The sequence below is a fragment of the Takifugu flavidus genome, chromosome 12, assembly GCF_003711565.1.
Source record: "Takifugu flavidus isolate HTHZ2018 chromosome 12, ASM371156v2, whole genome shotgun sequence".
In the NCBI taxonomy this organism is placed as follows: domain Eukaryota; kingdom Metazoa; phylum Chordata; class Actinopteri; order Tetraodontiformes; family Tetraodontidae; genus Takifugu; species Takifugu flavidus.
Window position 1 is genome coordinate 14,761,777 of NC_079531.1, and position 22,490 is coordinate 14,784,266.

Below are 22,490 nucleotides of genomic sequence, written 5' to 3' on the forward strand. Positions count from 1 at the left end.
AAAGATTGCTTTTAGAGGGCCGCGATGTGCTTTTAGTGCCGTTGCCTCGGCCTTTCTCTGACCTTCAGAGGAGGGTGGTCCTCCTCCCTGAGACAGAAATTGCTTCTTCTTCATCGTGTGGCGACGATCTCCTGTTAATCTGAATGATTCTGTTCTTCGTGTATTCAGGATTTTTGGCTAGACGGTGCTCCGTAAACTATTCCCAGATGGAAATCTGATAGGAAGTGTGTTTGCTTAGCTGCTTGTTTCGTAATAAACTTCTGTCAAGACAGTGGGGACCAGGACCACCATCGTTCACATCTCGCATTTCTGTAAAATCAGAAATTCCGAGATTAAGCAACAAATCTTTGCCGTTTGTCCAGAACGTTGACAATAAACATCAGACTCTGAGACCGATGGCTATAGTCTGTTGCCAGATAGACTGACAAAGAGCTGTTTTCTGCAGTCCACGTGTGGTTACCACACTCGACTCTGTCGGTTTCATCATGTGACCCCGTAATGCAACAAAGCTTTGACCACTGCCATTTTATGAAATGTACCCTCCCCCGATAGCCCAATAACAATGTGGATACGTGAGATTGATGCCTCATGTATGTGCCAATGCTCACAGGGATGGCATTTGAAAAAGGTTTTTATTTTAAACAACCAAATAGACTGAAACGCACCCATGAAACAACAACATGCGTCAGCTTATCTGCACTGATCCTCATAACGTCCAAGGTCCTGCTCTTTTAAATCTACATTAGCCACGCCCCCACACTTTGGACCAATCAGCATCTCAGACACACTTCCTCCTCTCCGAGTTCCCGACCAATCACAGCTCGCCTCTCATGACCAGCCGAGCGGTCTGGTCTGGACGTTCTCCCCGACTTCAGTCCTCCAACCAGCGCAACAAGCTCACCCCCTGACGCCGTCTCCGGACACAGAAAATGCCCGGAAAGTGACCCCAGAAGCCCATTGGACGGCGACGGACCTTCCTCGGCGACACACCGGAGTCTCCTGCGTCGCACCGCAGCGTCGGTAGGTTTTCGGGGCGCTGTGGCGTTGGTGTAAAACCCGTCTCCTCTTTAGCTTCGGGGTCCGTGACCGCTCGGTTCTGGCTACCTTTAGCTTAGCCCAATCTTCGTTTTCCTTATATAACGTTGCTCGTGTGGGCTACCACGGCTGGTGGAGACGCTATTCGGGGTGATCTATTATCACACAAAATCATGGCTGTCGGTGCGTTTAGCCGGGGCGGAGTGTTGATGGAGGGCTTCTACGATACAGGGCAAAAGACGAATCGCGATATTTACTGGCATTAATCGCCGAGGGCATCTTTACAAGCGTCGAGCTTCAACACACATGGTACCTGCACGTAATTGCTGGAGTCCCGTCTGAAACCCGCTAAAGGTCAATAATCCAGCCCCGTTTAGTCCCAGGGGTTAAAGTCGCCGTGCGAGCTGGATACAGGGGCCACATTCAGTCCACACATCTAGCACATTTCCTCCACATGTGGTTTAAATTAGTCCCAAAGAGTCTTCACATTTAACTTTTCCACTATATCAGACAGTAGCCCCGCGTCTCCACACGGGGGGCTTCATATTTCCCAGTTTGTGTCGGACTGGAAAATACTGTGGCTCCTGGTAGAGACGCGCTGACGCTCGGGTCCAGCAGGAACATCTGCGGCGCAGAGGTGGTCTTCAGGCCGGAGGGACGCGACCGCTTCTCCAGCTGTGGACCTGGATTCTTCGGACTCGTGCGTCCATCTGAAGCAGCCCCCCCGCTGCCACATCGGGATCATCGGGGTCCGGCAGCTGTGCGCCTCCTCTCCCGCTTGTGAAGTGTCTCCAAAGAGCCCTTTCTGATGTGGGATCAGCTCCCCTCCACACCCCGAAGGTCTTGACCGCAGGGCCGGACGGGGAGGTCAGAGCCCAGAACGCTTCTGAAGCCGCCGTTACCTTGGTCGGGCTGATTTGACGCCGGTCTCCGAGCAACGCCGCCACAAGAACGTGCTGCTCCGCCTCCATAGTTCCAACGCGGGACTTTTACTCGCGTCCCAGCCAGGCGTCGGACGGGTCACCGCCTTCGCTCCTTGGCTACACCTGCTGGTTGTTTGCCAGGTTGAGCTTGCGTTGCCCCAGCGATGCGTCGCTCTGATCCTGCGGACGCCGCTGAGCCGTACGCAGCCCAGCACTTCCTCTGCGTGCGACACCTTGCATGTGTGATGACAACGGAAGCCCGGTTGTTGCAACAAAAATAGGCTGTTTGAAGGGGGTTTCAGGTCCTCCCAGAACGCTGAAATGTGATTTGTTTCCAGATTAAAGGGTTCTGCTGCGTTCAGCAGGAATTCTTGGGCGTCTTTAGAGCTCAGCGTTGCAGCTGGGCGACCACAGCTGCTGGCAAACGCCAACGAGATCAAGGGAGCAGCCGGATTAAAGACTTGTTGTGATCCACGGTGAGCTGGTGATGATCCATGGTCAGAGCTGAGGAAATACTTGCTTAATTCTCTATATTACCTGTATGACTATCGGCAGGTTCTAAACCCGGCATCCAGGAAGTGGGATGAACCAATCAGGTTGTTTGATGTCTTACTGTGTGTGTGTGTGTGTGTGTGTGGGCTGGCCTGTGACCCGTTGTGGCCTCAAACAGCGTCGTCTTTGTCGACACACTGAAGCGTTTATGTTGGACGACATGGAGGAACAGCTGCTGCATTATTAGGTGGCTGTTCCTTAGCTGTTTTATTAAGCTAATTAAAAGGCAAATGTCATCATTTCTGGACAGGAGCCGCCTTAAACCCCCCCTTAGATGGTTGACAAGTACGTCTGTGTGTGTGTGACGTGGTAACTGGACGGCGTGCACGCGCGCGTGTGTGTGATCCTTTATCTGGGGGGGTGGTTAAGCACAAACAACCTCATTAATTTGTTTAGATTGGGTCGTTAACAGGACAGGTTGATGTTTCCCTCTTTGCTGTGGGCTGTAACACCAACATGGAGGCTGAGGAGTCCTCTTTCCTCCTGAACGGATTCATCAGATCCGTCTCTCCTTTAATTGCACACAGCGGCTCCTCGCAGGCCATAAATTGCGGCGTGTGCGTAAGCAAATGAAATCCCCCGAGGACACAAGGTTGACTCGAGCTCTAATGAGGGGGGTGGAGGACGACTTTGTTTGCCCTCTTCCGTTGTGTTTGCCCTGTAATCCCTGCACATAATGTCAGAGTAGCGTGCTAGCTTGGAACAAGTACTTCTGGATTATCTTTCTCGTGATTCTCCGTGTGTGCTGAGGTTTTCATTAGGATGTGATTTATGATGGAGCCTGAGGGGGGGGGGGACTGAAGAATGCACCAAATCACAGGCCTGATGGGGTTAAAGGTCGCTTCATTAAGCTATATTCTGAGGAGCGGGTTTGTTTTTTTTGGTGGGTTAGCGTCGCTAACAAACTTGTGCTGGAGTTTTTAGCCAGGTAATGGAAGCATTTGCTGGAAAACAAGTGTTGCCGCTGCCTCGGAGACTTTGGGAAACCGTTGGGCTTTGTTGGAAACCCGAACGGGGGCTTTGGGGAGCTGCCAGGACAGCCCAGGCTTTTCTATCGCGCCTCCAGCCTCTTTTTCTTCCGGAATGTGACTTGTGTAAATTTCAGATGATGGAAACTGAATGGCGTTCCGTGTTTACGTTGAAGATACCGAGACAGGATTCCTGAAAAGCCCCCCCCCCCGATTGTTGCTCCGTCGTCCCTTAAATGTTTTTACTTTGGAAAATCCCACGTGTGACGATGGGATCTGGTCAGGCCGCTCCGGTGTGACCTCGGCCTCTTCCTGTGGGCGGTTCCGGTGCTTGGACGCTCCTCCAGATCGGATGGCCGATTCCTCAATCCCCCGTTGCTACGCTCCGCGTGTCAGAGCGCCCTTGAACCGATGCTTGAACAGGTTGTGGTTTGCTTCCCAACCGTCAGTCACCGGCCGGTTCTCCGGGCCGTCCTCGTTATTAAGTGTTGCTGTGGTTTGGTTTCACCGTTGCCCCGCAGAGAGCAACTTCAGCCGCTGGCGCTTCCCCTAACAGATCAATGGGGAGGATCTCCCACGAGCAGGATACAGTGTCGGTAACAGGAGAGAGGAGCCGCAATTAATTTAACGCCGACACGTTTCAGCGCCGGTGGAAGGTGGAACACGATGCCGCTCCGAACCTCAAACGCAGTTAAAGTGTGCAGAGCGCATTCAAACAGCCTTTCTGTCCCACTTCCAGCGGGAACGTTCCGGCCTCTGCTTGTAACGCCGAATCGCTAAAGGGGGGGCGCAAAGATGTGAGATGTGTGGGTGGGCGAGAGAGAAGAGGCAGAGCAGCACCGGGAGGCAGCGTTCCCAAACGTAGACCCAGATCCTACCGCTTTTGTGTTCTGGCCAGTGTGATTAATCCTGATGGAACTCATCGGGGCCGTGACGTTCCCGGCCAAATATGCGCTCTGACGAGCGTTCCTAAACGCAACAGTGTGTGCGTGGGGAACAGCTTTCTTCCTCCAGACTTTCCAAAGTCGCGAGTTTGCCGAGACGGAACAAAGCGACTAATTAAAACTTCGCGACGGCGGCGGCGGCGCACATTTCAGGGCTCGGAACGCGGCCTGTTACATTCCCGTCAGCGTTCCCGCTGCGGAAGAACACGCTAGCACCTCCCCACGCTTCCTCTCCCCTCATCTTTCTGGGGTCAGAACCACGGTCCAGATAAGGTTTATCAGTTCTGCTGCAGCTTGTGTTGGTTGTAGCTAGCTCGCGCTCCTAATATTGACTTGGCTAATAAGGTCGCTCTGGTCCTTCCCGCCCCAGAAGCGGCGTTTCTTTAACAACCCGGCCCACACACAGGAAGGCCTCCGGCTCGCTGCGGCGTGTTGATTTACGTGTGGGAAGCGTCTGCGCGCGACAACGCGTTACCCCGTCCACAGAACGAGCGTGTGCACGCCCACGTGGAAAGTTTCATGGTGCAGATGTGTTGACTTACAGCTGAACGTCGGAGGTTTCGCTTATTCGCCTCTCTGGGTTCGTTCGTTCTGCCGACTCATCAGAGCAGCTCCGACGGCTTCGTGTTTCACGGCGAGATCGCGGACGGACCGTCAACGGAAACGGAATCTTCTCGATTCAGGCGTCCGTCGGGTTATTTTAGAATCCGTCCCGGTTTGTGCTCGGAACTAACGCGGCTGTTTGTGCTTCCAGGACTCATGGAGTCGGCGACCCATCACCTGGATCCATGCCCGGTTCCCAGCAAGCAAACCTAAAGGGCGGGAACCTTCATCACCCTTCGCCTCCTCTCCCCCCGCCCCGTCCCGCCCCGCCCCTGAATTAGCCCCGTGGTGATAAAGTCTTGTCCCGCCTGTGGCCCGAAACATGATCGGCAAGCTGAAGCAGAACCTGCTGGTGGCCTGCCTGGTGATCAGCTCGGTCACGGTCTTCTACCTGGGCCGCCACGCCATGGAGTGCCACCACCGCATCGAGGGGCGCAGCCAGCTGGGGGGGGTCCTGCCGCTGTCGGCACTGGGAGGCAGCATGAGGACCACGCTACGGACGGGCCAGAACCTCAGCGCCCCGTTTGTTTACAACAAAGACATGCCGCTCATATTTATAGGGGGGGTTCCTCGTAGCGGGACCACGCTGATGCGCGCCATGCTGGACGCCCACCCGGAGGTGCGGTGCGGGGAGGAAACCCGCGTCATCCCGCGCATCCTGGCCATGAAGCAGATGTGGAGTCGCTCCGGCCGGGAGAAGATGCGCCTGGACGAGGCCGGCGTGACGGACGAGGTGCTGGACGCCGCCATGCATGGGCCTTCCTGCTGGAGATCATCGTCAAGCACGGGGAGCCCGCCAACTTCCTGTGCAACAAAGACCCCTTTGCTCTGAAGTCGCTTTCCTACTTGGCCAAGATTTTCCCTCGCGCCAAGTTTGTGCTCATGATCCGCGACGGCCGGGCCTCCGTGCACTCGATGATCTCACGCAAGGTGACCATCGCCGGCTTCGACCTGGGCAGCTACCGGGACTGCCTGACCAAGTGGAACCGGGCCATAGAGACCATGTACACCTGGTGCCGGAGCCCGACAAGTGCCTGCCTGTGCACTACGAGCAGCTGGTCCTCCACCCTGAGAAGTGGATGAGGACGCTGCTGAAATTCCTGGATATTCCTTGGAACGATGCGGTTCTCCACCACGAGGAGCTCATCGGGAAAGCTGGAGGAGTGTCCCTCTCAAAGTAAGTCTGCCATCCTCTCGTCTAAACGTTACCATTAAGGCCAAAATCGCTGTTGTAAACGAGCTGTTCCAGCGTTCCCTAACCCTGGATCCCCATCTGCAGCACGTTGTCCCGGGTTTGTTATTCTAAGCCGGAGGATCCTTGACTTTTTCGGGTGCTTGACCCCTCTGGAATGCAGCCTGGGAGAGTTTTAATCCGACCACTTCCCTGCTGCCGATCAGAAGCACTTTCTGCTTTTAACCAGATGTGATTCAGAGGATCACGAACCAAAAACCCCCCAAAGCTCCAAAGGTGTCCCTGTCCTTACTCTGGCCTGGGAACACGTCCTCCAGTGTTGGAGCAGGACTTTAATTCCAGGTGTAAGGAAGCTTCTCATTACCTCCTTTTGGCTGCTGCTGCTGTGCTGGAGTTTCAGCGTTCTGAGGTCGGTCTCTGGTCGTCATGGAGAACCTGCTGCAGGGGCATGACCTCATTCCTCACCTCTGTCTGCTCCCACACTCTTCCTGCCACGTAGCACCGAAACAGAAGATTCAGCCGCAGCCACACACACACTCACACACACACACACGTTGTTCCTGGAAGCTGCACTATACAAGGACATGCTACTATTAGCATGTCCTTGCTAAACAACTTCATAGAACTGTTCTGCACCGTCACCTTTGATCCTCGAATCATCAATTCTGATTAATATTCATCCTAATAATCAGAAAAATGTTCGATGCCAAGTACGAGTCTTGGCTCCTCATCTCGAGCTGTTTTAGCCAACGATGCACTCCTCGTCCCCCCCCACCCCCCCGGCACTGCGAATGTTTGTGACGATGCATTTACACCCGCTCTTAATCCGCTAAAAGCTCTCAGGTGTGTTCAGGTGCTTCAGGAGAGCCTGAAGTGGCCCTCAGCCAGTCTGCTGCAACACTGAGCAGCCGAGGGCCGTGGAGAGAGACACACACACGCACACACACACACACACACACACACACACACACACACACACACACACACAATGACTCTATGAAACATTAATGAAAGAAGACCTCAACCCTGAGTGGAGGGTAACCATGGAGACCGCTTTGTCCCGCATCAAAGGAGACGACTGGCGAAGATGGGAATGTTTTGTGAGTGAATCATAATGGGGGTGGCCTTGAGCGGTTTCTCTGATGGGGGGCGGGGGGGGCACCTTTGTTTCCTGAACAGGACCTGTGAATCCAGAAAGGTCTGATCCCAGACCTGGACCAGGACCTATCAGGTCAGCATCAGAGGACGCCTTGGGGGCGGCGCCCCCGCTGCTTCCCATCATAAACATTTTGCTGCACCTCCTCCGAAGTGCATTAAAGTCCCCCCCCCCCCGACACCTGGCAGGAAGCACTTCGTGCCCTCTGTCTCCACCAAGGTCTCCCCAGGGGACCTGGTCTTGGGTCCGGGCGCCCCGGCGACTTGACACCCCCCCCCATCCCATCCCACACCTCCTCACTGACCAGCCATCCGGTCGGAGATACAGATCACCGCCTGGGGGGGGGGGGGGGGGCACAGATGAATAATAGAGGAGCAGCAGGCCATTAAAAGCAGCGGCCTGACAGGAAGTGATCACGTGACCAGCGGTGGGGTGTTTATGGAGACAAACGGTTGGTTCTGGTTCAGAAATATGTCAAAATATGTTAAAATGTGTGAAAAGAACCAACTCTCCTGTCACCCTGTCGTGTTTTACATCCTGGTACATTAGTGGGGGGGGGGCTGTTTTTTCTGAGCCGTGATTTATTGATGGAGGTAACGTGTGAATGTTTATGACGGGTCAACGCGATCGCCTCCATCCAACCTGATGGCGCCGCCGCCTCAACACCCGGCGTCCCCTGACGTGCTTCCCGACCCGATTCCCTGAGGGGGGGGTTGCTGGTCGTGCAGAGGAGGGAGGAGCGAGGGCGGAGAAGCCGGACGGACGCCATGTTTGTCCCGGTTCTTATCATGTGACGCCTTTGTTTGGTCTCCAGGGTGGAGAGGTCCACAGACCAGGTGATCAAGCCCGTCAACGTGGAGGCCTTGTCCAAATGGGTGGGGAAGATTCCCGCTGACGTGGTGAGGGACATGGCCGTCATCGCCCCCATGCTGTCCCGACTGGGCTACGACCCCCACGCTAACCCCCCCAACTACGGTCGGCCGGACCCCAAAGTTCTGGACAACACCAGGCGGGTGAGTACCAGACACGAGGGTTCTGGATGACGTTCTGCTCTTCCTCTTCCGTATGAACTTGAACTCCGTTAGCCTAGCTTAGCTTAGCTTAGCGACGTCCTCGCCGGGTGCTTTGGCGAAGGCGTTCGCTATTCCTGGAGCAGAATGTTTTATTAAAACGCTCCGAGCTGATATCTGGTGACAGGCGCTGCAGCTTCTCCGGGTCTCAGCTACGAGACGGCAGGTTATTTTTGGCGGTCTGCGGAGGCGAGCTCTCAAGGTCGTCCTGGCGCTCTGATGCCGACTCGCTCGGCGTGCTAAGAGGCGCAATCAGAAGGGCGATAACGCGTTTAATCAGGGCCTCCTCTGAACGGGCGACGCCGTTTCCTGTCTTCTCCCGATCAAAAGTGTGTCGCAGGGCACAAAAACCCGAGGGGCAACGATCTGCTGACTTGGCAAAACGCGGCGCTCGCCAGCCCGGAACGTGGCGAGACATCCCAGAATGTTTCGGATGAGCTTTCAGAGCCGTCCAACTGGAGGAAGGTTGAGTGGAAAAGGGGCCTCTAACCCAGTTTTCTGATCTTGGATGGCTTTTCCAGGGAATTTGGAAAGCTAGGACACACACACACACACACACACACACACACACACACACACACACACACGCGCGTACACACGCGCACACGCGCACACACACACACACTATGGTGCCATTAATCGTGTTTCCCGGCCTGTTCCGACTCGAGTGGAAAACATTGGCACAGTCAGACGTGAAGCGACTTTAGGAATTCAGTGGAAAAATGTGTCCGACCACAAATGCTGATGGAAACTGGGGAGAGGAGGGAAAGAAGTGGCGTCCCAGACGACGCGGTGGCCACCTCGGTGTTCGGCGCGTCGTCATCCAGCGGCGCTGTGCCGGGATCTCCTCCTGTGGCTGACGGGAAGCCAGGGTCACGACCTCGGCGGCTGCTGACAGATGTTTTCAGTTTTACGGAGTGATGGATGGAGGCGGCGTTCCCGTCCAGCTCATTACATCTGTTTCTCTGGTTTCTGCAGATCAAAGTTTGTCAAATCTGACCTTCAGAGGTCCGAAAATCCCTGTTTTCCTGGTGTTGGGATGATTATCCTGGCTCGCTTCTTGATGACTGATGCATAAATCCCGCCTCTGCCGCTTCCCTGCCTTTGAAGTCGGCATCCTGGGACTGACGTGTTTGTTCTTTTGGCCTTTTTCAGCGGCGGCGTCGTCTGTAAACACTCCTCGCCGTGTCTCGGTGACGGCGTAGCTCGCTCCGGTTGAGGCATCTGCAGGTTATTAGAGCGCCTTTTCCTTCGGGAGGCTCGGAAGTGTTGACAACACAGGACAGCAGGATGAGACACGCCGGTCATGTGACGTCCCGTCAGATGGGGCCACGTCAACCGAAGCTGTTGGTTAGCATAGATTAGCTCCTGTTGGCTCATTAGCTACCGCACGACCGTTTGATTCACGTGGAGTCGGCGCTGGTCCGTCAGCCCGGAATGGGCGGAGTCACTGGTGTCACCTGTGGAAGGGTGCTGCAGAATGGGACCAACCCCCCCCCAGCGCCCCTCCCCTGACTTTGGGAGACCGGTCCAGGTCTCTGCGTAGTGAGGCTGAGGCGTCAGGCTCTCAAAGCCGCGATCGATATCTTCTAAGTGGCTTTGAAGTTGTGCTTGTTCCCTGGTGAGGGATGGACACAGGATCAATAATTTCTCAGTTTCTCTCCCGTAACAGTAATGAGATCATGAGGAATAAACGTCCAGCGCGTCGGCCGGACGCCGCCTTCCACGCGTCGAGGGGATGCTAACGGATGTTCGTGGTGCTGGCTGGAGCGTTGGGATGTGAGGCTGCTGCTTTGGGTCGTTCTGGACTGGTTATTGAGAGCTTGGTGGTTCTGCTGGGCTAAAATGAGCCCAGTCTGCCTCTAATGTGGTTTGAGCCGCTGGGTACGTGCAGCTTTACAGGCCGGATGAGGCTCGTTTGGGAGCGGATCGTGGATCTCGGAGCCACGTGGAGCTGCTGTATCCTCTCGGCAGTTTACAGTTGAGTTCCTCCTTCGGGTTCGGACCCACCAGTTGAATGTGTCGGGTTTCCCAGCAGCGGCCACGACGCTCCGGCTGAGGGGCCGAAGGTTTAGGATACTTGTTGCCGAGTGTAACTTGGCTGACCCAAATGTGCTGTTCCCTTCCAGACGGGCTCTCCTAAAGCCTGTGGGACGCCCGCCTGCTCTCCACTGCTGTGTTTTGACTACGTCTGGACTCTTTAGGGGGCTAAAGTCGGAATATTGTGGCTCGTTTTCCTACGATTTTAGTCAAAATGACGATATTCTGTGTAGAAAAAAGGTCATTTCGAGGTCCGAGGAGATTACCAGTGCCGGCGCTGTTGCGTTTATCACCCATAAGCCTGTGATCTCGTGCACAAACACTGGCCGTTCTGCTCCAGTTCTTCTCCGCCTGCTGGGTCATTTGTGTTTGGACAGACTGGGAACGGTCTGGCCCAGAGCCCCGGCGAGCCCGGGAAAGACGGCAGCCATGAGGAAATGGGGAACACGCGCTCGCCGCTCTGCCTCCGCTGTCGGAAACGATTTGACGGTTGAGGGTTTCGGCCCGGCGTCGACTTCAAACACGCCTGGCAGCACACGGGAGGAGGCGCCGGCGCTGCCGTCCAGGGCGGCCTCGGGAAGCGGAGACGATCCCAGGGGGTGGATTTAAGGTTTCCAGACGGGCGAAATCTGGGCCGACCACGTAGACTAGAGAGACCCGTTTTAGTGTTTGTCAGTTAAAAGAAAATCTGATCACAACCATCAAAAAAACAAAATAAAAAAATCCAGCTGATTAAGTCACACAGCTTCTAAAGTTGGTCCTTTGTTTTTCCAGGTCTTTAAAGGTGAATTTCAGCTTCCAGATTTTCTAAAAGAACAATCACAGGTACAGTAACGTCTCTGCCTGTCGTTGGGCTTTCCCCCCACACATCCCATGTCAAACGTTTTGGAACCTTCGGGTTTTAATCTGGACATTTTACGTAACCTTCAGGCGGCACTTTCATGTTTCTGGAGTTCACTGGGTCATTTTCGAAGAGCACCTCTGCCCTCTGCTGGTAGTCAGATGGAAGGCTTCCACCTCATTCATTTGCATGTCTCATGAGCTCATTTGTGAGTGAGAGACCCCCCCCCACAGTCACTGTAGCTGGTTGTCATGGAGATATTTTGTAGGCTTGCCATGTTTGCATAAGTGATCCATTGACAAACGGTCATGGGAGATGCAGGGTGAAAACTCCTCATCAGGGCAGGGAGTCACTGAATATTGATTATTCCATGTGTTCCTTCACAGATGCAGAGGTCTGCAGAGAATCCCAACCCCAGCTAGGAGAGGATCCACCCCAACAGGTAAACAAACACGTGTTTGTCTCGTGAGTGATCCTGGTTGTGACTGACTTTGTGCGTTGTCGCCCCCTGGCGGACAAACCCGGAAACAAGTTTCAACATCTTAAAAATTAGATTGTAAAACTGTAATTGACTGAAGAAAAAAATACTTCCACCTTAAGGAAAAGTTTAATAATACGTCCCCTTTCTTCCAATTCAAACAGGTCTCATCTGCCACGTCCTGAATGCCTTGCAAAGGTCCCATGGCTAGTCTCATCAGCAGCGTCGGGCCTCTTCCTGGGGGCCGCCACCACTCATCTCTTGGCCTTTAACGTTGTACTGTACAGTGAGAAAGACACTTGTCTCAACCACAGAATGTCTGCTGATTGTAATTTTTGTTTCACATCACTTTAAAAATGTCCTGCCTGTTTAGAAAGTGATTCTGTTGTCAGAAACTAGCGTGACATCAAATCAGTGCGTATTTATGAACGACGAATTAGCTTTTGGAAGATGCAATACTTATTTTAATGTTACTTTTTTCATGCCTTTGTATTGTGCAATGTCATGGGTACTCAGACTGAAGTATTGACCGTGATAAACATGCTTTTGTTTTATACAAACTGGTGTCTAATTTATATGTTTTAAGGCGACGATGATGATGACGAGGCTCACAGATGGCCAAGTGTATAAAGGAATGTGCACTTCTCAAAACACTAACTTTTGAATGAATGATCCACAACAGACTGTTGCAGAAATACAGCCATTCAACCTTCTATTAAGGGTTCAAAATTAAAAAGTTACATGAAATGAAGAAGTCTGGATAATTCAGACAAGTCCAGGTCAAAATTAGGCTCAAAGTAGACGTTACACTGAACAATAATCTCTCACCAGACCTCCACTGAGCTGGTGGTTACACCAGATTCTGACACCAGCAACCCCCAACACATTAAACCTGCTCGTTTTAGAGGTCTTGTGAGGCTCACCTGTGTAATAATGAAGCTGTCTGATTTGTGTCACACCTGCGAGGTGGATGCAGGATCTTGGCTCACCAACAGATTTAGACACATTTGAATGACATTTGAGGGAAACAGGCCTTTGTGTACATAGAAAATGTCTTAGATATTTAAGTTCGGCTCATGGAAAATGTGAACTTGCGTTTATATTTGCGTCCCATCTTTCCCCGCCCACAGCCGCGTACAATTGGCTACTAGAACTGTCCATCAACTGTGATGCCTTCACTTACAGTCTGACAAAGCAGTACAACTTTGAATAGATCCAATATTTATACGCAGTTGTGTCACAATTAAGGGACGAGAAATCGACCTAACTAAAGTTCTGCGGCGGCTACATTTTTTGATAGACGGTAGAAATCCGAGGTTACATAACATAGTGGTTGATTTGTGATCAGATGATCACGCATACGTTTAAATGTGACGTTTGATTTACGCGTCAGAATTGGAGTCGTTACATGTGTGCGCGTGACTTACCTTAGCCGAGAAGCTAGCAGCGGTCGGATCGCGCCACATATTCTATCCGTGCTAATCAAAAGTTGAGTTCCAGGAACGTTTGCTGGTCCACTCATGACTAAATTAAAACACGATTAAGTTCTCCGTCGACGAGGACGATCCTGCCGTTCCCACTGGCCGCAGGTGAAACACGTCCATGTTAATGACGTCACGGCGGCCATTTTTACTGACCTTCAAAATGCACGTGCTGCATCTCGAGGCGCCCTCGGGTTTATGCCATAACTTTAATGACAACGCGGGTTTAAAATCATGAAATGTTTGCATTAATAAATTTCACAACGTAATTCTATTACACAATGACGTCTTTGATGCAATCAGAATGCTAGTTAGCGGCTAGTTTAGGCTACACACTCGTGATGGGACACGGCCACCATATCGGGTGATGCATTTAAAACGGAAACAGGAGCAGCCCATAAATGAACAACCTCTTTTTTAATAATAATAATACAATCAAGGCAAATGATACATCCTGATCGATACATAATCAGCAACGCAATCATCGGCTCTCTGAATAAATAGAAATCCAAAGTCAGTGCACGACATTGAGAAAGAACACTTAACAGTCACCGTGTAACATAGTCTGCACACATTCCGCATTTCTGCACAGTAATACCTCTGACTAGTGCTGCCAAACCAACATAAAAATAGATCTCAAAATAAGTTATATATGTTCCGACCGTCCTCGTAGAAATATTGGGCTTCCGGTTTTTATATTTACATCAATATAGACTCTGACAGATTTTCTCAAACAACAGAATTTTGCACAGTAGTTAAATCATCCAAGATTAATGTTTTTGTTTTTTTTTTCTTCCAAAAATACTTTACACACGTGATAAACAGTCGGTCTCAAGATGCTGTATGAAATTGCACATTGTCGTCATGCCACAGAGGGGGCTGTTTCAAGGCTTTGGTACACAAGGTCCTGATTGGAAGAAGAAAAAAAAAAAAGGGAAAGAAAGCTCTGCTATGGACCTGGACCCTCCCTGACCCCTCACTGTGGCAGCAGCGGGGGGCAGGGGGTGAGGCTCAGCTCCTGGGATCACACTGAATTCAGAGTGGGATGACTACAGTACATGTCAGCAATGGGGAAGACTCTTGGCACGGGAATCACAGGCGCCGGTCCGCTGGACGACCGATCGAACGCAGCCTTGTTCAGGTAGAGAGGGTGGAGATGGAATACTGACTCTACCAATACTGGAAGGTTTGGTACTAACACCAGCTTCTGTGAGGACAAAGAGATCTTCTCCTCCGTTTTAGCCAATTTTCCGTGAGCATGTTTGACTCCAGTCCCGGTCCAGATTAAAGGGGACCGGTCGCAGCTGTGATGGTGCCACAGGGTTCGACGGGAGGGCCGGGAGAATTTCTAAGAGCTACCGCGACGATTAAAAAAATATAAATAAACACCTCAAATCCGCGACTGAGAATTTGGCTTAAAACGTCACTTTTTGTTGGAAGGTAAAACGAGCAGAATTGATCTTAAAAGCCTCATCTGTAAGCGATTTCCAACGGTGTGCTTCTCTCTTTAATTTGTGCTCTGCTGTTACGGTTTATTCTTGGAACGAGGAGTAAAGCGCCACCTCGGGGGCTCAGTACGGTTCACTTTGCCCCTTCCTCTGCCTCTGGCCCCCCCGCCGACCCCGGTGAGGCCTCCACAGACAGCGAGAAGGAAATGCTCACCAAAAAGTGCAACTAAGTACCTCGGGCTGTTTCTCATAAAGGCAACATTTGTGAGGGACTGAAGACTTTTGAAAAGGAAAAGAGGGGGGGGGGGAACACACATGCTTGTCAGTAGAAAACACTCACGATCAGGTAGTTGGCACAGTCCATTTGGTCACTTATGAGAACCTCTTCGTGGCAAAGACTTCTGCTTCTCTGAAAATACGGAACGTCGTTTCAGGCACCCAACACGTTCAGAGTCAAGAGACTGGAAAACTGGAGGAGAGTGTGTGTGTGTGTGTGTGTGTGTGTGTGTGTGTGGGTGTGTGGGTGTTTTCATGCACGCACACAAGCACTGCAGGACCGGGTAAACCGAAGGATGCGTTCACAGTGTGATCACACTCACAAGCATGCAGACAATTCCACATGTCTGGACAGACAGCATGGGCATTCCGAGGGGACAAAAGGTACATGTAAACAGATTGAGGCTGATCTCCAGAGCTGGGCCACCTCAGAGGTGCTCCGGCACCATGCCCGGGGCCTTCACCTGGGCAGAGAGCAGACCTGGACTCCCTGGATGGGCTCTGGAAAGGTGGAGGCCTGGAAAAACTCTGTCCCTCTGAGGGACGGAAGGAAGACGCTCCCCTTCTTCTTCTTCTGCTGTCACTTGTTGTCCATCAGAGACTGGACTTTGTGCACCAGCTCACGAGCTACCTTCAAGATGTGTTGGACATCGTGACGCTCAGCCATCTCTGCAGAAGACAAAAGAGGTTCGTCACTTATAGAAACTCAAACGGGCTTTTTCCCAATGTGCAGGGTTTAATTTGGGCTACGGCCACTAGGCGGCGCCACACGGCGAGGGGACATTAATAGAATTAATTCATTCATTCATCAAAACTGTAAATACAAGAGCATCAATCAGCCACATCCTTCTGGACATTAAGAGAAGAGGAACTGGCTTCTTTTAACTGTTTGTTTCTGTATAAATAATAGCTAAAAATAGCTTCAAACCAGTCCATTTTGGGCTCCCCCCCACCAGAGGAATCGCTTCTCACCGTTGAAGAACTTGATGATGTCCGTGAAGTCCATGTTGTTGTCGATGATGATCTCACGGTAAACTGTGACCAGAGCCAAGGCAAGAAAGAGGACAAAGTGCCGCGAGGAAATCCTGGAGGCCACCCAGATCACCTCCCAGACGGCGAAGACGTCCTCGTACAGGAGCTCTGGACCGACAGAACCACATCAGCCCTCGTTCCTATCTACAACCCGCGTGTGGAAGTCGCTGTTTGCTTCACCTCTCTTGAAGTCCAGCAGGAACCAGCGGTAACAGAAGTAGAAGTGAGTGTAGTCCCCGTTCTGCTGCATCAGCTCGAACAGCTCCGAGTCCAGAATCTGCCGTCAGAACCGGAGGAGAGAAAATCTCGTTTCTTCTTTTAAGGGAAATTACACTCCCAAGAGGGAATATCAATAAGAAGGGGCACAGGTGGCTGTATAATTACTCATAGGCCACTATTCCCTTATTAAACTATCAAAATAATACAAATAACACACACACTTATTACCTGAATCAGTGATCTCATGTTGGCAAAGTGTGTGTCCATGGCTCCACCGTTGGGGAAGTTCTGACTCATCCTCTTCATTAGTTGAGTGAAGCAGCTGTACGCCAGACACTCTGACACACACACACACACACGCAATGTACGTCAATGTACCGTGTGACTGCTGTGTTCTCCAGATAGATGTTGCGCAACTGTGCACGAGGAGATGGAGTGTGAGCGGCGCGAAGGTCTCACCATCGTCCAGGATGACCATGAGCGGAGCGAGCAGGTCGCACATGCCCTGAACGTAGCCCATCTCTAGATGCTCCCACACGTAGCTGCAGGAGAGGACATAAAGTCAGCAGGTTGGGCTTCCTGTGGCAGCCGTCTCCGGCCGCACAGGTGTTTCTGACGTGCGTGTGGTGGCTCTCACACCTGCACATGATGTTGCGGAGCTTCTCCAGGTTGGCTGCGGTGAAGTAGTAGTAGTTGCGGTCGCAGCGCTGCACGTCTTTGTCTATCCTGTGGAGGTTCAGGGCGACGGTGTCCAGCAGCTCGATCTGTGCAATGGGGACGCGCCCGTCACGTCTTCTCCACGCGCTCCAGACCTCATGACATACGTACCGTGTATGAAGAGAGCGACGGCGAGACCGCGTCCGCTGCCGCTCCGCTGGTCACCAGCTTGTCCAGCTGGCTGCACAGCCTGTCCTCGCTCAGGGAGTCCTGACGTCCCCCCAGCACGCCCGGAGTCCTGGCGTCCTCCCCGCCGGCGCCTTCCTCCTCCGTGCTCTGGCCGTCGTCTATGCTGGACAGGTTCTGGGAATGAGCCGAAGTCACAGAGTAGTTTCTGGAGGACGGAAGGCCCGAGTCAGGGGAGTCGAACTCCACCAGAGGCCTCTCCTCTTGGGGGACGGCGGCCGGAGGAACCAGGGTGGTCATGGTGGGGGTACTGTCCCATCCACTGGGGGTCTCCTGGCTGCCTGGGTCTGGCTCATCAACGGACATAAAGACCTGAAGGAGGAGGGGACGGTCCTTTTTAATAAGGCAAATCATTCCCTCGAATCGTATGTTGGACCGGCTCTGAGCACCTCGTTGCTGAGGGTGGAGTCCCTGTGAACCAGCCGCAGGACGTGGCTGTCGATGCTGCTGCCCGACGAAAGCTTGGCAAAGATGGCCGACTGCATCTCTTTCTCCCGCTGCTTCACAATCACCTCGCAGGCCTTCCACTCCCTCATCACCTGCTGGTACCGCTCGCTGATCTTCACATCAATCTGCACCCACAGAATAAAGAGAGCCATTGAGATGCACTTAGTTGTTTAAACAGTTGTTTAAGGGTGAAGTCTTGGATATAAGGGCACATTTACTGGGTTGGATTTAGGTTAAGAGTGAGCAGGGACTATTGCATTATGTCAAAGAAAGTCCTAACAAGGATAGAAGAACGACGTTCTGTGTGTGTGTGAGACGTACCTGGCTCATATCTTTCTTGCCCATTCCAAACTTGTAGTGCCCCAGCAGGAAAGGCCAGACCTCCTTCCTGATTTCGTGCTGAACGCCGCCATAATAAACCAGCCTGAGCAGCTCCAGCTCCTTATAGTTCTACACACACACACACACACACACACACACACACACACACAGGTTAACAGGCATACAAAGGCCACAACAAGAAGAATGATGACAGGAAGAAGGAGCGCGGCGCGAACGTTGAGAGGAAGTGCATCAATAATGCAAGAAGAGGAAGAGCAATTGCCAGCTGTACGGAGGAAGACGCAGGCGAGCACAGAAGATAAAGGGCTGGTATGAATAGGGTGTAAATTAGTAATTATGACTCTGTTGGAGTGGATGAATGATCACAGCGGCTTCTTTAATAACTGCGATGGCATCTAATGAGACTTCACTCCTGTGGAACTCAATAGGTATTCATTAGAAGGAAGAGGTGGAGACAATTAATATCCAAGAAGAGAGGGCAAAACCGATATGACGGCGAGGGAGAGCGCGTTCCGCTCCGCCTTGACTCACGCTGCAGTTCCATCTGGGTAAAAGTTGGCCCGAACGCCCCAGGATGAGGGCATAAAGCTCCGGCTCAGGGGCTGCGGGACAGCACATGCGTCCGTATGAAATGTTGCTCTATCAGGATTTATCAGCAGCGGCGGCGATGACTCTGCGTTCTCTGATCTCTGCTGTATTTCTAACTCCTCTGGCCTGAGGGTGTGAGGGTGCATGAGGACGTGGGGGGGGGGGATTTATGGCTCTTCGTCACCTACCTTGCAGTCTTTCTGGTACTTGCTCCACACCTCTTTGCTCAGGCCTCCAGACGCCTCGCAGGGTCTGTCTGGGGGGACGATGTTGTGGTTGACCAGAGCTGACAGGTGAGTCCGGACCGTGGACAGGTGTCGGCAGTAGGCCAGCCCTGGCGAACAGGTGGACAGGTCAGGTTATCCTAAACTAACCCTAACCCTAGACCGCCAGCTTTTTCTTCAACCGTTGTTCCACTATTGTACCACAAGGTGGAGCTAGACACACCGACCAGATCGAGAAGGAACCGACAGTCGGGGGAAGGTTGCGACGAAGAAGACGCTACCTTGAGGATTGCGATCCCTCAAAGAATATGCTAATCGCCCAAGCCCATCCCAAACTGTAGCACATGGCACCAAACACAGCGCTCAGGCTTCCATCAACTCTCGTCTCCACCATTTTGTGGTCTTTTCTCCTAATTTTGCAGCAATGAAAACCTCGTGCAGTTTTCAGTCCTTAGTTACAGTAATTGTCAGTGCTGCTGCAGGAAGAGATGATTAGCAGCTAAAGCACCACAGTTGTTTCCCTTTTAATTGATGATATCGATACACTGATCAAACGAGCTACAGTAACAGGATTAAGAAGATCTCCAGACTGATGCTGCAGTTAGAAACAATTATCTTGTGAACACAATACTTTAATAACCCGCTAATGTCATTACGGAGCACAGCCAGCACTATTTATTTATTTATTTTTAATAAGTCAGACAAATATTTCATTATACAGCAAAGCCATTTAACAGCAGGCTTTCTGAATCACTGTGATGGTTCTAAATTTTGCTCTGCAGCAGGTCAGTGTTGCCTCTCCAGCCAGGCAGCTCCAACTTAACGACTCAACGGCTAAAGCTAAAGCATCATAAAATGCTTAACAATTGAACCGTTCTTATTTTTAACAGAATTTAAGTCCCCTGATGGTGCCACTTTTGTCAGGTTCAGGACAAAGCTGCACAGAATCCTTCACATTAACCTCGACAGATGACATTAACCTCCCCGCCAAATGAGCAGTTTATGCGATGCGATGGAGAGAAGTGCGGCTACGTTTGGTACGGCGCATTTAAACCAAAAAGAGAAGCAGCTAAAACTGAGGGACAAACAGAGGAAAGAGATACTTGCATCCATAAAAAGCTCTGGAGACGATCTGCCTCTTCATGTTCTGGCAGAGCATCTTCAGAGGAATACTGCTGGGAAAGAAACACGCCAAGTGCTGTTAAAGGCGCTAACAGTCACGTGTCAACAAAAACTACCCAGGAAGAGGATCAATAAAACTGAAATTCTTTCTGTAGACATACGTGTGAATGTCTGCCTGGTCGTGTATGCACGTGCAGCCGGCCGGGTAGTCGAACGACACGTTGGCCGAGGAGCAGGACAGGCACGGGGCCTCCTGAGTGGTTACTTCGGCCTGTTGCCATGACGACGGGCTGCCTCCGAAACCCTGCATCTCCATCATATCCCCGTGGTCTAATCCAGAGAGAGCGAAAGTGAGAAGGGAGGCAGGCTTCCGGGCCATAAAAAACCGGGAGGGCTTCAGTTTTTAATCTTAAAGTGCCGCCTCGCCGCGGCTACGACCTGTTTCTGTTCTGTGCGAGGTCAGTACGGACGTGCACGCACAGCTAGGAGGCAGAGACACTGACACACAACAGAGGGATGGACTTGGTGCAAGTGCTAGCCATCATACGGAGCCTAGCTCTCGCTCCGTCTCCTCTGCGGCCATGGAGCAATTTTGAGAAAACAGACCCCATTTTACAGGCTCAATTAGGGCGCAGTCGCCCGTCGGGTCGGTCCCGCGGTTAGCTACAGCCCTGGAAAGAAAGCACAGACCACACACGGCGTGAGCAGACGACGAGATAAAGGTAATTGACTGCAATCATCGTAAAGCGCCATGGCGGGATCCCGGTGTGGGCCAACGTCTCGGAGCTCTTCGGCTTCAACGACCACCAAACACTGAAAAGAAGTCGTAGTATTTCTGATCAGGCTGGCCTTTAATAGGGTGAGGTGGTTACGACATACTCTATATTAGCTCAACGCTAACACAGCGCCTCTGCCCCCTGGATGTTCATGCACTGAGTAAATGACCAGGAATCCATCTGTGTCTTACATATTATGACGTAGGTCCCTCAGCTCAACCATAAATACACACTTCCATGTATTTGTTGTGTCACTAAGGGATGAGGGGATGAAGTCTGACACTCATGTTAGATGTGAGAGCTGGAAAGATACAAGTGCAGAGAGGAAACCAAAGTTGGAGGAAGGGGGGGGGGCAGCAGAGAGGATGATGGGAAGCCATGCTGGTTCAGGTCATTCAGAAAGGGGGGGTGCCAGAGGAGAAAGAAGAAGCAGAGGAGGACAGGGGGAAGGAAGCGAGGGACTGATAGAAGAGGAGAGGTCAGGAACGAGGCTGACACTCAGGCCATGCAGGATGCACAAACCCGGGACAAGAGACAAGAAATCATCTCAGAAACAGAACACCAGTAAGAGGGCACACAAAGGAAACCAAAATAAAAAAACAACCATTAAATAAATGCTCTTCACCTTAATTCTTCAGGTTGGAGCTGATGACCTGTCATAAATATGAAGCTGCGCTTTGGTGCTTCCGTAACCCCACAAAACAAGTTTAAACATAAAAAATGTCAAAAAAGAAAAAGAGAGACCAACATTCCCCCCCCGCTTTACTTTAGGACTGATTAACTGCTACTTCTGGGTTCAGTAATGCAACACTGCTGGCACGAGAACTCCACGTCTCTACTACTGCGGAACCCCACAGGACCGTAATGAGAGGGGTGGAGGAGAGAGGTGGCGAGGGGGGGCGGGGGGGCGGTGGCGGGGTTAGTGAAGAATTACAGTGAACAGCATCGCAGCAGACGACTGCACACACAACTCGGGGAGCCAGACAGAGGAGAGAGGAGGAGGCTGAGAGCTTCATCACAGATATGCGGGAACAACAAGTCGTTCTTTCAGCAACACAAACAAAGGTGAAACAGGCGCGTCGAACCCATGCAAAAGTCTGCCAAGCATGTAGCAGGTGACAAATGAAAGGACAAAAGAAGGAAACAGAATCATGTTAAATCAAAGGAGAGCACCAAAAGCAAAGACAAGTTAGATTTGACCACCCAACAGTGCAGAGACCTCAAGAGCTGCAAATGCACTGCAAATCCCAGAATGCTTAGCAGCAGAGCTGGCAAAAACTCCCTCAGTAGAGTTGTTTTCTCCTCATAAGCCAAATATCGCAACAATAATGAAACATCTGAGTCTTTTAACAATGTATTAATGTGTTTTGCACAAATTCCAAAGATAAACACTAAAGTTAAACACAACAAATCCCCCAAATAAATCCCAGGTTTTGTGTTTAGCCGTCTCAACATTAAACACAAAGAACAAGGAAGAGAATTCTGCTCTCTAAATGAGCAGATTAATGTCTGAGGTATAAAGCGGGGGCCGACGCCTCGGCCTACGTTTGAGACGTTTGAGTGTGTACGATCCAGATATTAAACCCCCCCCCCCCTTTTCTTGGCACAAGACTTTAAAAACCGGCGGCTCTCCGACGTGCGCGACACAAGTTCCCAGCCAAGCGACAGATCAAAGCGGGGACAGACAGGGGCGGCGGGAGCTGCGGCATTAAGAGCACATCTGACCGTAATCTGTGAAAAAGCTGCCGCTTTAATCTTGTAACTGTCCAGGAGATTTATGAGCGTGGAAGCTGAAAATGAATCTTATTGTTGAGTGAAAGCTACAGACTG

General features: G+C 51.7%; 2 protein-coding genes and 1 long non-coding RNA gene across 11 annotated transcripts in view; 1 reads left to right on the forward strand and 2 right to left on the reverse strand.

Moving 5' to 3' along the window:
- Window positions 1-755: 755 nt before the first annotated feature.
- On the forward strand, window positions 756-12,362 carry tpst1 (tyrosylprotein sulfotransferase 1). The gene is given in 8 exon segments (XM_057050073.1): window positions 756-1,020; window positions 5,177-5,779; window positions 5,782-6,040; window positions 6,043-6,202; window positions 8,188-8,386; window positions 11,258-11,308; window positions 11,711-11,766; window positions 11,967-12,362. Coding segments are annotated over 6 exon segments (1,137 nt in total). The 5' UTR covers window positions 756-1,020; window positions 5,177-5,347; the 3' UTR covers window positions 11,747-11,766; window positions 11,967-12,362.
- LOC130535184 (uncharacterized) lies at window positions 11,913-13,416 on the reverse strand. The gene is made up of 2 exons (XR_008953043.1): window positions 13,230-13,416; window positions 11,913-12,081 (listed from the first exon to the last, which is right to left on the reverse strand). It is a non-coding gene; the product is annotated as an uncharacterized LOC130535184 (long non-coding RNA).
- Window positions 13,417-13,681: 265 nt separating this feature from the next.
- sgsm2 (small G protein signaling modulator 2) overlaps window positions 13,682-22,490 on the reverse strand; it is a 29,588-nt gene continuing 20,779 nt past the window's right edge. For 5 of the 9 annotated variants that reach the window (XM_057050032.1, XM_057050029.1, XM_057050031.1 and 2 more), the window contains 12 exons: window positions 20,046-20,214; window positions 19,870-19,937; window positions 18,727-18,872; window positions 17,930-18,058; window positions 17,551-17,733; window positions 17,087-17,473; window positions 16,898-17,022; window positions 16,718-16,800; window positions 16,487-16,596; window positions 16,220-16,316; window positions 15,980-16,147; window positions 13,682-15,676 (listed from right to left, as the gene is read on the reverse strand). In XM_057050032.1, coding sequence (XP_056906012.1) covers window positions 15,588-15,676; window positions 15,980-16,147; window positions 16,220-16,316; window positions 16,487-16,596; window positions 16,718-16,800; window positions 16,898-17,022; window positions 17,087-17,473; window positions 17,551-17,733; window positions 17,930-18,058; window positions 18,727-18,872; window positions 19,870-19,937; window positions 20,046-20,214 — 1,754 coding nt within the window. In that variant the 3' untranslated portion in view covers window positions 13,682-15,587. The remainder of the gene's footprint in view (window positions 15,677-15,979; window positions 16,148-16,219; window positions 16,317-16,486; window positions 16,597-16,717; window positions 16,801-16,897; window positions 17,023-17,086; window positions 17,474-17,550; window positions 17,734-17,929; window positions 18,059-18,726; window positions 18,873-19,869; window positions 19,938-20,045; window positions 20,215-22,490) is intronic. The other 4 variants (XM_057050033.1, XM_057050030.1, XM_057050035.1 and 1 more) reach the window with 2 other exon arrangements.